Below are 16,137 nucleotides of genomic sequence, written 5' to 3' on the forward strand. Positions count from 1 at the left end.
AAAAGCTTCCATTCATTAAGACACGGTATGATTTATTGGCCTTATGTCAGAGAAATACATTGGTAGCATGTGCGTTACAGATCATTTATGAAGCTATTTTTAAAAGGGTCCCTTATTGCTGCTGCCTCAGTGTGGCTACTGGTGGATGGTTGTGAGGCAGCTGCGAAAAAGCCCTGCCTATGGCCTCAGCTTTGGAAATCCAGATTGACAGGAAACTCTCCTGCCTGGATCCACATATGTTGTGCACAGTAGCGCACGCTATAATCACGGTGGGGACATTACCTTCAGAAAAGTCTAAAGGTGCCAATAAACAGCTGAACCTCACTTTTAAACAGCCAAAGGCACATTCCACCACCATTCTGCACTTGCTGAGTCTGATTAAAGTTTTCCTTGCAGGGGTCCAGGGCTCCTGTGCAGAGTCTCATAAGGCAGGGGAGCAGAGGGTAAGTAGGGTCACCCAATATAACGATAGGCATCTCCATGTCGCCAATCTTGATTTTCTGACCAGGGGAAAAAGTTCCATCCAGGAGCTTTCAGTAAAGTCCAAAATTTTGGAAGATGCGCACATTGTGAACCCCCCCAACCAGTGAATGTTTATGTTGGTAAAACAACCTTTGTGATTTACCAACCCCTGCAAGACCATGGAGAAGCACTCCTTTTGGTTTATATACGCTAAGGCCAGGTGGGCCAGGGCCATGATGGGGATGGGTGTGCCATCTATAGCCCCACCACAGTTAGGAAACCTCTGGGCAGCAAAATCACCCACTATTGCCTGTACATCTCCCAGGGTCACAGTCTCCCTGAAGAGACACCAACACATTGCATGGGCCACCTCCATCACCACGAACCTCACTGCAGATCTGCCCACCCTGAACTGATTTGCCACTGACCAGTAACTGGAAATTTGCAACGCCTGACGGAGCGCTTACTGCTCGCTTCTGAATCATTAAAGCCGGCCTCTTTTTGTGTTGATGTGCTTCAGGACAGGTGCCAGCACATCAAAATTCCATAAAAGTGGACTTGCGCATGTGAAAGTTCTGAAACCACTGCTGGTCATCGCAGGACTTCAAAACGATGTGGTCCCACCAGCATGTGCTGGTCTCTCGCGTCCAAAACCACTGCTCCACTCCCAGCAATGCATTCATAGCAGTCAGTTCTTGGACCACAGTTCAGAGATTTGTTCTTTCAAAACACTGTTGTCATCAGCAGTACCATTATGATAGCCAACCATCACTGAGCTTTTTAATTGAAGGAAAAATTGTACCACAGCCAGTGTGATTGCCAGAATGATGCGTACTATGAGTTGGAGCATTTGGGGATCCATGCTTGTGCTGGAATGCCGCAGAAGGAAGTGGCATGATCTTCTGTTTGTTTTTTGCATGGTTGCTGATCCTGTGAATTCTGGGAGCACTTGGAATTCTGGGAGCACTTGGAATTCTGGGATTCAAACATGAAACACCCACAAGCAACCATGGCTAAGGCACTGTGGGATAGGTACCCACAATGCATTGTTCCAAACTTGCACAGGGCAATAGGGATACAGAGACTTGACAGAAAAAAGGTGGATCAAATTTCAAGCAGCTTTGTACACACTTAATTTGAATTCATAATACCAAGGTTAAATAATCAAATTTATCTCGCACCATAGACACAGCATAACAGATTTATTGCAGTTGCAGCTGACAAAGCGAGTCTTTGCCCACGTAAGCTTATGCTCCAAAAAATCTGCTAGTCTATAAGGTGCACAGGACTTCTCATTCTTTTTGTGGATGCAGACTTAACACAGCTACCCCTCAGATACTTATGCTACTAAATGCCATTTTAAAAGGTTCGATCTCAGAGATGTTGTCATCATCATCATCAATAACCATGGGCTCAGTGCCCGTTGGTGTCTGATGCCTCTCTATTTCCTTCCATCAGAGATGTTAGGTTTCTACAGTGTAATTGGGACCATGCTACTAGTCATTTGCTAAGTTATCCTCAAATTTGAGGATTTGTCCACACCCAATTTTGCAGATTTAACTAAATCAGTAGAAAAACTGATTGCACCAATTCCAGCTCAATCTTCTCAGCTAAAGATAGTCACACCAGTATTAAAGTGCCATGTTAAACTAAAGCTTACTACATATAACACTAAGTGATCTTACCTGAAGATTACTTGATCTTCATTTAGTTTTTTTTCACCCCAATCCTAAATAGATTATACATATGACAGCAGTGTCCTCTCCCAAAAGCAAGTTTTTACACAAGGGCCTTAAGCTTTAGAACATGTACGCTGATAGCACTGATAGCAGCCAGCTCTCAAAGGGCTTGTCTTCATTTACTAGCTTGACACTTTTGAGATCTATGTCCCAGGGTTTGCATTAATGGGTCTAGGAAAGACACGCTAACTTGACCGCTGATGGTGCTCCACTCAACCCCAGTACTCCATGGATCAAAAGGAGCAAGGGAAGTCAACGGAGTTTCTCCTATTGACCTCCCCCATGGGGGATGCTGCAGAAATTCAACCTAAGGTACTAAGTTATTGTTCAGTTGAAAACTTTTGAAAGAACCACTGTAACATTAGGTTAAAGTTTTTGTTATGAACAAAAGTGATTTATTGCACTTGCATAACCAGTTAAGAGTTTATGGTACAACTCCTCTATCTCTTAGGAATATATTTTATCTTAAGATGGTAGTAGTAGTAGGCATCCTTCAGTCTGCATAGACTATGGATCGTGCCCTTTATAGTTTCAATTGAGGACTTCATTTACAGTGTCTACTGTGACTATGAAGACCCACACGAGAGTGACAGTCCTTGCTGCATCTCTTGCAGATGTGGTGGGTGTCTGGCAAGTCCTTAGTGTGCTTTCTGTGCACTCGCTTCTCCTCTGCTAGTTGTCTGATCCTCATCTCGCCCTTCTGAAGGCCCTTGTGTAACCCCTGCCTCCATCTGCTGCAGTCATCTGCTAGTTCTTCCCAGTTGTCCAGCTCGATGTCTACCTCTCTGAGGTCTCTCTTGCAGACATCTTTGTAGTGCAACTGGGGGCGTCCGGGAGGTCTTTTGCCAGAGGCTAGCTCACCATACAGGATGTCTTTTGGAATCCTTCCATCATTCATCCTGTGGACATGGCCAAGCCAGTGGAGCCGACGCTGCCTGAGGAGGGTGTGCATGGTTGGGATTCCAGCTTGCTCGAGGACGGCGGTGTTGGGCACTCTGTCCTTCCATGATATTCCAAGGATGCGCCTGAGGCAGCGCAAGTGGAAGATGTTCAGCCTCTTTTCCTGGCGGGCATACAGGGTCCAAGTCTCGCTGCCATAAAGGAGGGTGCTGAGGATGCAGGCTCTGTAGACTTGCATTTTGGTGTGAGTGTACAGCTTGTTGTTATTCCACACTCTCTTGCTGAGTTTGGACAGAGTTGTGGCCGCTTTTCCGATCCTCCTATTTAGCTGTGTCCAACGACAGGGTGTCAGTGATGGTGGACCCGAGGTAAACGAACTCGTGAACGACCTCTAATGTATAGTTGTCAATGCTGATTGATGGGGATTCAGCAACATCCTGACCGAATACGTTTGTCTTCTTTAGGCTACTACTAGACGGTAATACCAAGTTTTATACCCTGAAAACCATTTTTTCTTTCCACATAGGCTACGTCTACACTAGAGATCTTTCAAAACCTCTTCCGAAAGAGCCTCTTTCTAAATTGTCCACACACAAAGCAGATCAAAAGGGCAATCTGCTCTTTCGAAAGAAAGCGTCCACACAGCCCCCTTTTGAGTGTGCCAGGGATTGGAAATGAAGCCTGTTCTTTCAAAATCCTTTGAAAGCGGGGGCTCTTCCTGAAACAGGAGTGATTTTGACAAGGACCGCCACATTCTATTTATTTCGGAAAGAATGCTTTGTGTGTGTGTAGATGCTCCATGGGCTCTTTTGAAAGAGCCCCTTTTTCCAAAATAACTTGTTAGTGTAGAGACAGTTTCACTCTTGTTACTATATAGCTCAGCAGTTTTCCTGAGCTCACCATATTTCTTGTAGATAATTCCAATCATTAATCTTTTAAGCTTAAAGCTTTGCCTCTACACCACGCTGAATTGATTTCAAAGTGACAGGATGAGCACATGTAATGGCAGAATTTGACCCCTAGTATTTCAAAATAGCTGGAGCTCTAGTCTGATAAAATGAATCTCTAATGGTAGCTACATTTGAAGAAAGTTTACTTTGGGTTCTTCTCAGAAGACAATTATAATTAGGCTTGAAGGATTTTCATCTTTAAATGTCAATTTCACAGTAACCCAACAAAAATATTTTGACTCACAAAAAATCAGAATGCACAGCTACTGTAAGAAAAGTACTGCTTACTTTGTATATTCCGCTGTATGTTGAATTACTACAATGGGATGCATTAACAGGTGTGTTGTGAACAAGACACGAGAAGTCATTCTTCCGTTCTACTCTGCGCTGGTTAGGCCTCAGCTGAAGAATTGGCTACATCTACATGAGCCCCAAACTTCGAAATGGCCACGCAAATGGCCGTTTCGAAGTTTACTAATAAAGCGCTGAAATGCATATTCAGCACTTCATTAGCATGCGGGCAGCCACGGCACTTCGAAATTGATGCAGCTCATCCCAACGGTGCTCCTTTTCAAAAGGACCCCGCCTACTTCGAAGTCCCCTTATTCCCATCTGCTCATGGGAATAAGGGGACTTCAAAGTAGGCGGGCTCCTTTCAAAAAGTAGCCCTGTTGTGATGAGCCGCGCGGCAGCGAGCCGTGTTAATTTCGAAGTGCCGTGGCTGCCCACATGCTAATGAAGTACTGAATATGCATTTCAGCGCTTCATTAGTAAACTTCAAAATGGCCATTTGCGTGGCCATTTCGAAGTTTGGGGCTAGTGTAGACACGGCCATTGTGTCCAGTTCTGGGCCCCACAGTTCAAGGAAGATGTGGAGAAACTGGAGACGGTCCAGAAAAGAGCAACAAGAATGATTAAAGGTCTAGAGAACATGACCTATGAAAGAAGGCTGAAAGATTTGGGCTTGTTTAGTTTGAAAAAGAGAAGATCGAGGGGGAACATGATAGCAGTTTTCAAATATCTAAAAGGCTGCATAAGGAGAAGGGAGAAAACTTGTTCCTCCTGGCCTCTGAGGACAGAGCAAAAGGCAATGGACAAACTGCAGCAAGGGAGGTTAAATAGCTCTCTACCAGGGATAGTTTAGACAATACTTAGTCCTGTCATCAGGGCAGGGGGGTGGACCCAATGGCCTCTCGAGGTTCCTTCCAGTCCAAGTAGTCTATGATTCTATGAAAGCTTTAACTTTCAGAATCTCAACATCTACAACCATTATAATTTTCCACAACTATTAACATTAAATTGATAGAATAGAAAATGCTTAAAACATTGATATCTGTCAAAATTATAAAAATAATCAAATTCTTCCAAGCCTAATTGTTATAGATATCCCACATCACTTACCTTCATACTTCAAGATGTTGGGTTTTTTGGTACTGTATTTTCACCTTTACTGGAAACAAATACATGGACAATTGGAGCAACTACTTACTTTCCTTTTTGGGAAATACAACAGTTACCACCCAATTTTGGAGACAATAATTACTCTTAATTTTAATTGTTAATTATGCATTTAGAACACAAGTTTTGTTTTGAGAATGAAAAAATATCAATAATTTATTTTCTCCAACATGTCCAAAATAAACATTATGTTGTATAAAAAAAATTTCTAGTTGAACTTTTAGGCTTTAAAAGCAGCGTTCAATCCTAGATTTCCCACTCTCCACGAAGAGACTTATTGATTAGCACTCCTCTTTTGTTTGGCTCTGAAAGCAAATGTGTAAGTGTATATAGGATACAAAAGCGAGTCAGTTAAATATTTAAAACCTCTGCAATTATTAGTTTATTAGTATCATCCAGGATTCAGATGTTCAGTATCTCTCCTGAAGTTATACATAAACAAATGCAAATCGAAATAAGAATCTGAAAGTCAAAATTGTATAACAAAACAATACTCCATCACAAAAGCGTGTAAAATTACAATGCTATTTTTAAACACTGGCACTTGAGAACCATAATTTTATAACCACAAAATTGCCAAATTGTCCCCCAAACTGGTAAGCAGGTATATGTGAAAATAGTTACAGTTGCCAGCACTTGAAGTTTCACTGAAAAAGCAAAAACTTTGCTTTGGTTTTGGAAGAGAATTATATTTGATCAAATTAGACATTGGTGATACATCAGTTAAACATTTCACTTTTTAAATGCAAAATTTAATAAAATGTACTTTTCCATACAACTATATTTAACTTATAAATGGGAAAACATGAAGAGAGCGGTATAAAACCTAACAGGAAAAATACATCTTATCTCATTTTTAATTTGAGACAATATATAACTTTGTTTAAAGGGCTAAAACTAGAATTTTAAGATTAAAAATATGAATTTACATAGATCTAACAAATAATGGTACCATTCATAGAAATGTTGAAAGTAAAATTCTATCTTGTGGGCTGTTTATTACTAGGAGAGTCCACAGCCATCACTATGTTGTCACAAAAAGATTTATATGGTACTTCTGTAATTTTTAAACTTCATACATTTTATGGGCATATTTATCTTACAAGTGTTCAGAGATTTACAAATACAACTTCCATTACATAGTAATGGAGTTACACATGTAAACTCCTCACACCCATGATGAGTGTATACCCTTCCAGGACAGCATTTTAGGGTTTTATTTTTTTTCCCCTCTAAAGCATTCTATGCTTTAAAATTGAATTCTATCTGTCTCTACTCTCCAAGACTGGTGAACTTATGCAACTCAAAAGAATATTATATGTCACAAAATCCAAGCAAATATCAGTTGGTTGATTTTTTTTGTTTTGTTTCCAGTTATGGAAGAAAATTCTGTTTTATCATATGCCTGTATTTCTTTCCTTACCCTATCATGATTATGAAGGGTACGTGCAGATCAAAAGCTTTGTTATCAGCTGGTTAATGAAAAGATGAAAACTGTAATAGTCACGTGATCCCAAATGGGCATACAATAAAGCAAAGATGAGTTCTCCCTCAAAAAAAGAAAAATTATGATTTTTCAAGGGCACCTATTAGGACAACAATACTAATAAAAAAATTGTATTTACCCAGAAGCAGTCAATGTCAACAAAAACAGCTGCAACTTTTTTTTTTTTTTTTTTTTTTTTTTTTGCAATTACAGAGTGGCATTCAATTAACAGAACAACAATTATTTTATGATGCATCAGAGACAACTGAAGATGAAAAATGAACTACATCCCCATATATAACTAATTTGTGCTGTGCACCAACAGGAACCTGCTTTAAAACCTCCATGCCAATTTACAACCCCCACACTGTACCAGGCAAGGTTAGTGGCCAATGAAATACCACTAAGGACAGGGCTATCTAAAGACACGTTCGGTAGTGTGTTAACTATACAAAAAAAGACACTGTACAGTTTAAAAACAAATCTTACACAGCCTTACATTTCAATTTTTTTCTTTAAAAGGAGTGAGTTGTGTACAGGGGGGTTAAATGCTTTATAGACAAAAAAAATTGCTCTAGAAGAGACTTATTCATCATCATCTTCCTCCTCTTCGTCATCTTCCTCATCATCTTCCTCCTCTTCATCATCTTCCTCATCATCTTCCTCCTCTTCCTCCTCCTTCTTTTTCTTGCTCTTCTCAGCCTTGGCAACTACCTTTTTGCCTACGTCAGGCTTTCCTTTAGCCCGGTATGCAGCAATATCCTTGACAAGGGAAGTGAGAAAAGAATCTCTTTAACCAGGCAAGAGCTCTGCTAAACTGTCAAATGACACTTAAGAATTTGCAGATATTCTGTAAGTGAGATATCTACACCTTAAAGTCCACACAGAATAAAACTTTTATCTAGGACATACAAATAATTAGCCATCTACAACACATCAGAATGACATGGTCTAATGTCTTCAGTGTTATGTCTCAATCAAATGTGGCCTGCTTAACTGAAGTTTATTAAGCAACACAACGTACACAAACTTCAATTAAAAAGTAGACAGTGCCACCTTCTGTATGCTCTAAATGCATTCTATTGGCATACAATACAAAAAAAATTTAGTTTTTTTTCAGATTTCAGATAAATAAAATGAAGCTGGATGATTGCTAATGGAAGATCAAGTAATTAAAAAAAAGTTTGACTTGTGGTTTTATAGTTTATATTCTATACTCTTTACACAATCCTGGTGTATTTTCAACCTGACTGGCAACACCTTTAGGCAGATGGCTTACGTCTTGAGAATGTTCCTCACACTGTATTTAAGTGGCTCTCTTCCCTCCAATGTTCAGTATCTCTTAAAAATTGTAAATTTGCACAGTAGCATTCACAAATATCAATGGTTCTTAAATGAAATATTTACAATCTCTGGATTTTCTGAGCTCAGACATTAGTTCAAATCCTAGGCATGTGTGCTATCCGTAAAGGGAGAAACAGCTGCATATAGAGGTTGGTGGCATCAGATTTCTACCCCCTATACTATTGAAAATAACCCTTAATTAAAATGCTTTAGTCAATTTATAATTAAAACTACTGGAGAAAGTTCTGAATGTATTCTCTTTAAATCATACCAAAGTATGAATTATGTAATAATCTAAATTTATGACTACAGTTCCTACCACTGAAGTAGGGGTTAACCTTAATGATGCAATAAATCAAATCAATAGATTGACGACAGCTTCCTAAAACACATTAGCTAGGTTAGTAACAGAGAGTAAGCCGTGCTAGTCTAGACACTATCAAAACAAAAAGCAGTCAAGTAGCACTTTAAAGACTAGCAAAATAGTTTATTAGGTGAGCTTTCGTGGGAGTGGGTCTGTCCCACGAAAGCTCACCTAATAAACTATTTTGCTAGTCTTTAAAGTGCTACTTGACTGCTTTTCGTTTTGATTAGCTAGGTTAGTTATTTGAAGGCAAGTCAACACAAGGCAGATGTAACAGAATATGTGTTTGTATTAAACCCCTTATTAGGGCTCCAATACAAGTTGAGCTTCTCTAGTCCAGCACCCTCAAGCCCTGACCAGTGACAAATGACACAATTTGCTAGATCACAGGAAGTCAATATTGTCTAGCAGCATTACCATCCCCTTTGGGCTCTTAGAAGGCATTGAGTGGTAAATTACTGCTAAATTAGAGCTAAACAACAGCAAGGAACACTGAGTCAGGACTGGGGGCTGTAAACAAATTTTTAGGGACTATGGGAAACTTGTCCACAGCCATAAGTGATTGTCTGGCTAACTAAAATCATGCCGGGTTATGGCTGTTGTCGGACAAGCGAGTTCTGCATTAGAGTGGGTCAACCTGTATGAGCATATGCTATGACTATTTCTTCCACAGCCACATGGAAAAAACAGAGGATTTTCCCCCCCTTATTGGCATTACTTAATAGTGCCAACTGGTTGAAGAACTCAGTTACTGCTACAAACCATAAAAACTTTTAATATTTAAAATAGAGATAACTACCTTAGCAGCTAGAGAGAATTAGAATGAAAATGTTAATTTATGACAAAATGTTTTTCTTGAATACATTGTAAGCCAAGTCAATCACATAGTCCATGCACACTAGTCTCACTGACATGCATATAGAGTTCACATTTTGTCATAAGGATGATCGTTTACAGTTATTTAATCATTCAAATGTGAACTGGATCCAGGAGGAACCCTTTATTTACCTTTTCATACTTCTCCTTCAGTTTAGCAGCCTTTTTTTCATAGGGCTGTTTATCATCTGCAGCGGTGTTATTCCACATCTCTCCCAGTTTCTTTGCAACATCTCCAATGGACAAACCTGGATGCTCTCCTTTGATTTTTGGACGAAATTCAGAGCAGAATAAGAAAAAAGCTGAACTGAAAAGAAAAAAAAATTTTTAAGGTTAAGCTGTTGTACTATATATAGCAAATTCTGAGACCTTAACTACATGATGCAGTGTGGTGCTAACACACACCAGGGAACATTTAGGACTTCACTTCCATGAAGATTGACTCAGTCAGGGTCGATCTTCCAGAGTTTGATTCTGTGCATCTGGTAAAGACCCAGCAAAAATTGCTCTCTCTGGCATCGGCAGTTGACCCCTGACTCCATGCTATCGCGTGGAGTAAGGAAGATCAACAGGAAATTAGAGAGGCTAGGTCTATACTAGGGGAATAAGTCTATTCCAATAAGTTGATTCTAGCTACTGAAATGCTGTAGCTAGAACTGCGTATCTGGAATGGGTTTATTTTCCCTAATATAGGCTTACCCTTAGGGTCCACCAACAGTCCACAAAGACCAAATAACATATTAATGTGCTTTAATCACACCCCCATATTGAGCATAACTGCACCACGTTTCTGATTTTACCAGTTCTGAGAACATGGACATTGCAAAATGTTTCACAGGAAATATTATAATAACCTCATGATTATTGTAGAAGGAGTTCTAAATGTCAGTACTAGACACTCTTTGCTCTCTGTCTCTCTCCTACTCCCATTAACTCAATTTCAAAAATAATTGACTTAATACCATACAGATTTGGTATCACAGCAATTTCACATTTATATTTCAGAAGGTATGGCCTACTTTAAGGACAAAGGCTCAATTCAGCAAGCAGTTAAGGCAAACAGTACAGAGCCCAAATAACTGTAAAGGGACTTGGCAGGGAGGGGTGTGTGCGGGTTTGCACATACAGTTTTGCACATGCCAAAATAGTTAGCGGATTGGGGCCTAATACTGCACCACAATTTTAAACAAAACTAGAATTGTTTCACGGGACTATTAGCAACATACCATCAATAAAACCAAAGTTGAGCGTAACATTTTTGGATTTATTTTTAAATCTATTCCAACAATTGTATGTGACGTTTCAAGTAACAGCGGACACTGACCAATTTTAAACCAAAATCAAATTTTTTTTTCTTTTTCTCAAAATTGCTTTAGGAATTATTTTGGTGAAGTTCTATGCCAGTGATATACAGTATGTCAGACTAGATGATAATGATTTCCTTCTGGCTGTAGAATATATTAGCCTAAAATCTGGCCTGAGAATCCATCACAGTCTTAGTAAACTGTTCTAAGTAGTTATTTACACTCACTGGAAAAAACTTACACTTGATTTGCAGTTTGATGTGTAAAAAGCATCATGCATCTGATGAAGCGGATCTTTGCCCATGAAAGCTTATGCTCCAAACTATCAGTTAGTCTATAAGGTGCCACAGGACTTCTTGTTTTTAACAATGTGTTAGTAACACTAAATCCAAAATATTTTTGAATGTGCTTACTTGCACCCTTAGAATTATATTCTTCTATACTTTAAATCCCCAAACTCCGATTTTAAAATCTCATTTCGAAGATACATTTCTATGACTGCTCCTGTACAAGAGACACTAATCGCAAATATACTTACGGAGGCCTCTTTGGTGCATTGGGATCCTTCAACTTCTTTTTTGTTTCCCCTTTGGGTGGTATATAATTTTTCATTTCTCTTTCATAACGAACCTTGTCAGCCTTTGCCATATCTTCAAACTTTCCTTTTTCCTTAACAGACATAGTCTATAAAACAAACAAGGGTGAGTACATGAACAAAAGTACACTCAGTCTACACTGCAGCAGGAGTAACATTAAACTTGTGATAGCATTTCCTGCATAGCTAATCAATCTACATTCATTTAAGGGACCTGTTCACAAAATCTAATTTACACCAACTGTAACCCTTTGAATGGGGTCACCAAGGCTGGCTCAGACCCAGGATACAGGTCCCCGGCCTATGGCTAAAGCCCTTGAGCTTCCGCTTTGGCTCCCCAGCCAAGAGCAATGGTGCTTAGGCTTTAGCCTCCTCACATGAAGCAGTGAGTCTTGGGTGGGCTCAGTCTTCAGTCCCGCACATCTGGGGCTGTCAAATAATTTTTGCTGTTAGAAGGGGGTCATAGTGCAATGAAGTTTGAAAACCTGTGGTAAGCTACTATGCTGTTATCCTGTAAATGAGTACCAGGCTTCAGACTTAATCTTACCTTCCATCGTTCTGAACACTTTTTTGAGAACTCTGAAAAGTTCACTGAAGCATCTGGGTGCTTCTTCTTGTGCTCCTCCCGACAAGTTTGCACAAAGAAGGCATATGAAGACATTTTACCTCTTGGCTTCTTCGGATCACCCTTGCCCATTTTTGCTGATTTTCTAGAACAAAAAAAAAAAAAAATTTTTTTAAACTACTTCTGAGGCTCCCATACAATATCATAGGAAGCTAAGAATTAGTAGCTTTCTGAAATTTGAGAGGATCTCTCAGATTACATTTAAGATACAGCCCTCTCCCAGAAAATTATTACTTGCAAAAAAGTCTGCTATTACAGAAGGATTTTTTTGATCAAGTTAATACAAACAACCTGATCTCCAAGACATTTGGCTATTACCAAAAAGATCTCCCACTATATTTAAATGATCATGAGTCATCAAGTGTCTTTTGCTAGCCACTATGCAGGTATTTCCATTAGTTAGACTCAAGGGAAGCTGCTCCCATCCCAGCTGGTAGAGCACAATCTAATTAAGGGCAAGAAAGGCTTAAAATAGTGACAGAATTTAGGGATGCAGGAAATTACTGTACCCTATCTGGATTAGCCTGTTGGGCTCTGAACTATCTATTCTTTTTTTTTTTTTTTAATCCCCTACCTTAAAAGTACTTTATTTTTTTTCATGTAAAGTGATGTTTTGTAAAGTGTATCATCTCTCAAGTTACTTCCCACAGAAACAGTGGAATTAAATACAGTGCTCAAGCAAGGTATGTTCCAACTAATGGATTTTAAAATGCATGTCATTTATGTAGGACTACTAAATTAGTGCTCACTGAGCAAACATCCCCATATTTTTAAAGGGTACAAGGGATTTCTTTCTCAGCACATTTATGCACAAGGTAGACAGTGATGGACATGTTATTTGGGGGGAAAAATTATCCCTACCCTACTGATTTACAAAATTTGCTCCTTGAGAGAGGAGTGAAACAAGCAGGTGGTATGTGCATGTATTGCCCCAGCAGCAGCGCTTCCGATCAGTTTGGTGTATGGACAAACAGATTTCTACTCTGTGACTAAACACATCCGGTTTGAAGTTTCTATTGAGTAAACAAGGCTATAGAATCAGGAGCCATTCCTGCCTGCAGCGGAGATGCTTCCAGAGCAACCCCTTTACTGAAGGATAGTGCAAGATGTGGGACTCATTTGTTCCTGCATACAGAAAGAAAGAGGAACGGAAAAAAATGCGAGAGAGAAATTTGTATTTCCCAGCTCATTTTTATTAATAGTATAAAGGTGAAAAGATGTTAAGTTCACCAATTCAAACTTTTCAACTTCCATATTAACTTGCATTTAAAACCAGTCTTCTCACCATCTTGATCATAAGAAAGAGGATAAAATCTTAAGCTCCTTTAAAAAGTTATTTTTCTTAAAATGCTGCAAAGCAAGAGGGCAGAATTAGAGAACAGGATGCAATCCATGGACTGTACCTCTGTGTTTAAAAAAAATAACCCTCCAGCTTTATGAATTCTGGAAAGTCATAAGGCAGTAAGTTCAGAGGAAAGGGAGACTAAACCTTAAGGCTCAGTTGTGGCTTCACGTATTTAACCAATCCCCACACGTCCACGAATGGGCCAATTTTTAATCATGCTGTTGTGCCGCTGTTGCTATTGGGGGAAAAAGGAGCCTGCGGGTTATTACGCGTGTCTTTGCAGCTGTAAGGCGGTAAGAGGTGACTGCAGAATCACCAAGCCCAGGGCTGGCGGTGCCACAAGCGCACAGGCTAAGCCAGCCTCACTGCAAAGCCTGCGCCCCTCCGTCGTGTCTAACGGGGAGCGCGTGGCTGAGCAGTCTCCAGGCAGGGCTGGGGCGAGTCCCCTGCGGCGCGCGCGCGGGGAGAGGGCTGGCGGTGGCGCAGGCGGCCGCCGGGGAAGCGCGGCCGCCAGAGCAGCGCGCTGCCTCCCATTTTGTGCGAGCGGCCTAGCCCTGAGAGAAAGTCCCCCTCAAACGTGCGCCGCAGCCGCCCGGGTGGCGCGGCCGCGGTTCAGGCGGGGCCGCCAGGCTCCCAGACCACGGCAGAGGCGCGGGCCCCGCCGCTCCCGCCCGCCCGCAGCGCGGCTGCCTCCCGGAATGGCCGCTGCTCGCCGTCGCGCAAAGAACATGGCTCCTTCCTGCCTTCCTTTGTGTGCGCGCCCGGCGCACGCTCAGCCATGACAGCCGTGGGGGAGGGGGGCCGGCGCGCTTCCAAGCGCGGCCCGAGCTAGTGACGAGCGGGCCGGGGCCGGCCGCGGCCCCCCGCGCCCCGCACACGGCGGCCAGCCGCCGCTTGCCCCGCCCGGGGAGCCCCCGCCGCGGCCTTGGCGGAGGGAGAAAAGGAGGCCGGAAAAGTTTCCCCCGAACTGCGCCCCCGCCCTCTCACCCTCCCTCCCGCGCTTCGCGTCCTCCGCACGGCGCTCGTCAGCCATGTTCCAGCGAGCGCAGCTCCGGCTCGCCCGCCGCCGCCACGGCCCGGCGCCCCGGCCGCAACCCGCCGGGGAACGCCCGGCGCCGCGTCCCCGACCCTGCGGCTATAGATGCCGCAGGACGTCGGGACCAGCGCGGCACCGCCCGCAGCTCCCCCCCCCCAAACCTGCCGCCCGAGCCCCGCGGGGAGATTTTTCCCTCCTGTTTCGCCCCCTTCCCATTTCCCGCCCTGGCCCCGCGTCTCCCGGCCGGCTCCCGCCCCGCCCGCGAGCCCCGCCACCAGCCTCCTCAGGCGCAGCCTCCCTCGCCTTTGTGTGGCCGCGGCAGAGCGAGCGCTGGGCTGGCCCCGCAGCCGCCGGAGCGCGCAGCCCGCCCGGGCCGGGATACTCACCGCCTCGCTCCCTCACCAGCGAGCCACAGGCGCTGAAACACTTGCCCGGCTGCTCGCGCTGGCCCCCAGTGCTGCCTGGTCTCGCCGTAGCCCAATGCACCGCAATGGCTGAGAGCGGGATCGATACGCAGCCTCCTCACGCTCTCAGCGCTGGTAACATTACTCTCAACACAGCCCCGCTCCTATTGGCGGCCGCCAAACCAGCGGCCCACCTGATTGGGGGAGCCCCTTCCATTGTCCTGACCAGAGGGCGCCGCGGATTGGCGGCGGAGCGGGATACGTCACGGAGGATTGAAAGGGCGCGCAAATATAAAAGTGAGTGGAGGGGAGGCAGGCTGAGGCGGGATGTACAGCTCTGAGACTTAGTGCTGTGCATGAGGAGCCGCTCATAGGCAACCGCGCACTCCCAGCCTAGCCAAAGGGCGCCTCGCTTCCTCAGCCGCACAGCCACTTCTGTCTCGCCAAAGCGCACCCACAGGCCTGCTTTGGGAACCCTTCCCCCACACGCCCTACCCCCCAAGCTCCTGCTGCTCCAAGGCAAGGGGACAGCAGGACAATTTGTTACACCAGTGGCAAATACTGATCCTTAGTAAACGGTGCATGTTGCTGGGACAGATGCTCCCAGAGCATCATAATACAACCCCCACTCGTTTTTGTGGTGCCTTCTAGCTAAGATATAAGCATGCTCTACATACTGTGAATTACTAGATGATAAATAACTCCATTCTACAAATGAGGAAAGTGAGGCACGGACACATTAGCTATCAAGTGGTGGCAGGTCTCTGGGAATCAGATTCAGTTCTTCTGCCTGCCTACCCCTATTTACACCTTGAGATCACACTTTCCAATACAGTAATGTCCATAGAGCAGTCCAATGTAAAAACACATTATATGCTGTATGTTTTTACCTATGTGAATTACTTTATCTGACATAGCTATGTTTCATTCACAAAGCATGATTTGTTCTACTGCATAAAATTGAAGGATAGCAGGAGGCAGTAGATCTTGGTTTATTCACAGCTTTGCAGCAGATTCCCTGAAGGCTGATCTACACTGGGCATTTGCATCAGCATCTACATCCCAGAATAGTGTAGCTCTCCCAACCTCCCCCCCAAGTAGACATTGTTAGGTCAGAGAAGAGTTCCACTGGAAGTCTGTTGCAAAGCTGTAAATAAAAGCAAGATACACTGTTCCACCTAGCTACTACCGCCAGTGGAGATGGCTTGCCTCTACCAACAGAACTCTTCTCTTTGTCATGAGCAGCAAC

At 43.0% G+C, this 16,137-nt stretch overlaps 1 protein-coding gene across 1 annotated transcript; it reads right to left on the reverse strand.

Annotated features, from left to right (window-relative positions):
* Positions 1-5,860: 5,860 nt before the first annotated feature.
* HMGB1 (high mobility group box 1) lies at positions 5,861-15,027 on the reverse strand. Its single transcript, XM_074986086.1, has 5 exons — positions 14,871-15,027; positions 12,026-12,188; positions 11,422-11,567; positions 9,712-9,886; positions 5,861-7,757 (listed from the first exon to the last, which is right to left on the reverse strand). Exons 2-5 carry the CDS (start codon positions 12,173-12,175, stop codon positions 7,581-7,583), a joined length of 648 nt encoding a protein of 215 aa, XP_074842187.1. The 5' UTR covers positions 12,176-12,188; positions 14,871-15,027; the 3' UTR covers positions 5,861-7,580.
* Positions 15,028-16,137: the final 1,110 nt, after the last annotated feature.

This window comes from Carettochelys insculpta, chromosome 1 (assembly GCF_033958435.1).
Source record: "Carettochelys insculpta isolate YL-2023 chromosome 1, ASM3395843v1, whole genome shotgun sequence".
Lineage (NCBI taxonomy): Eukaryota > Metazoa > Chordata > Testudines > Carettochelyidae > Carettochelys > Carettochelys insculpta.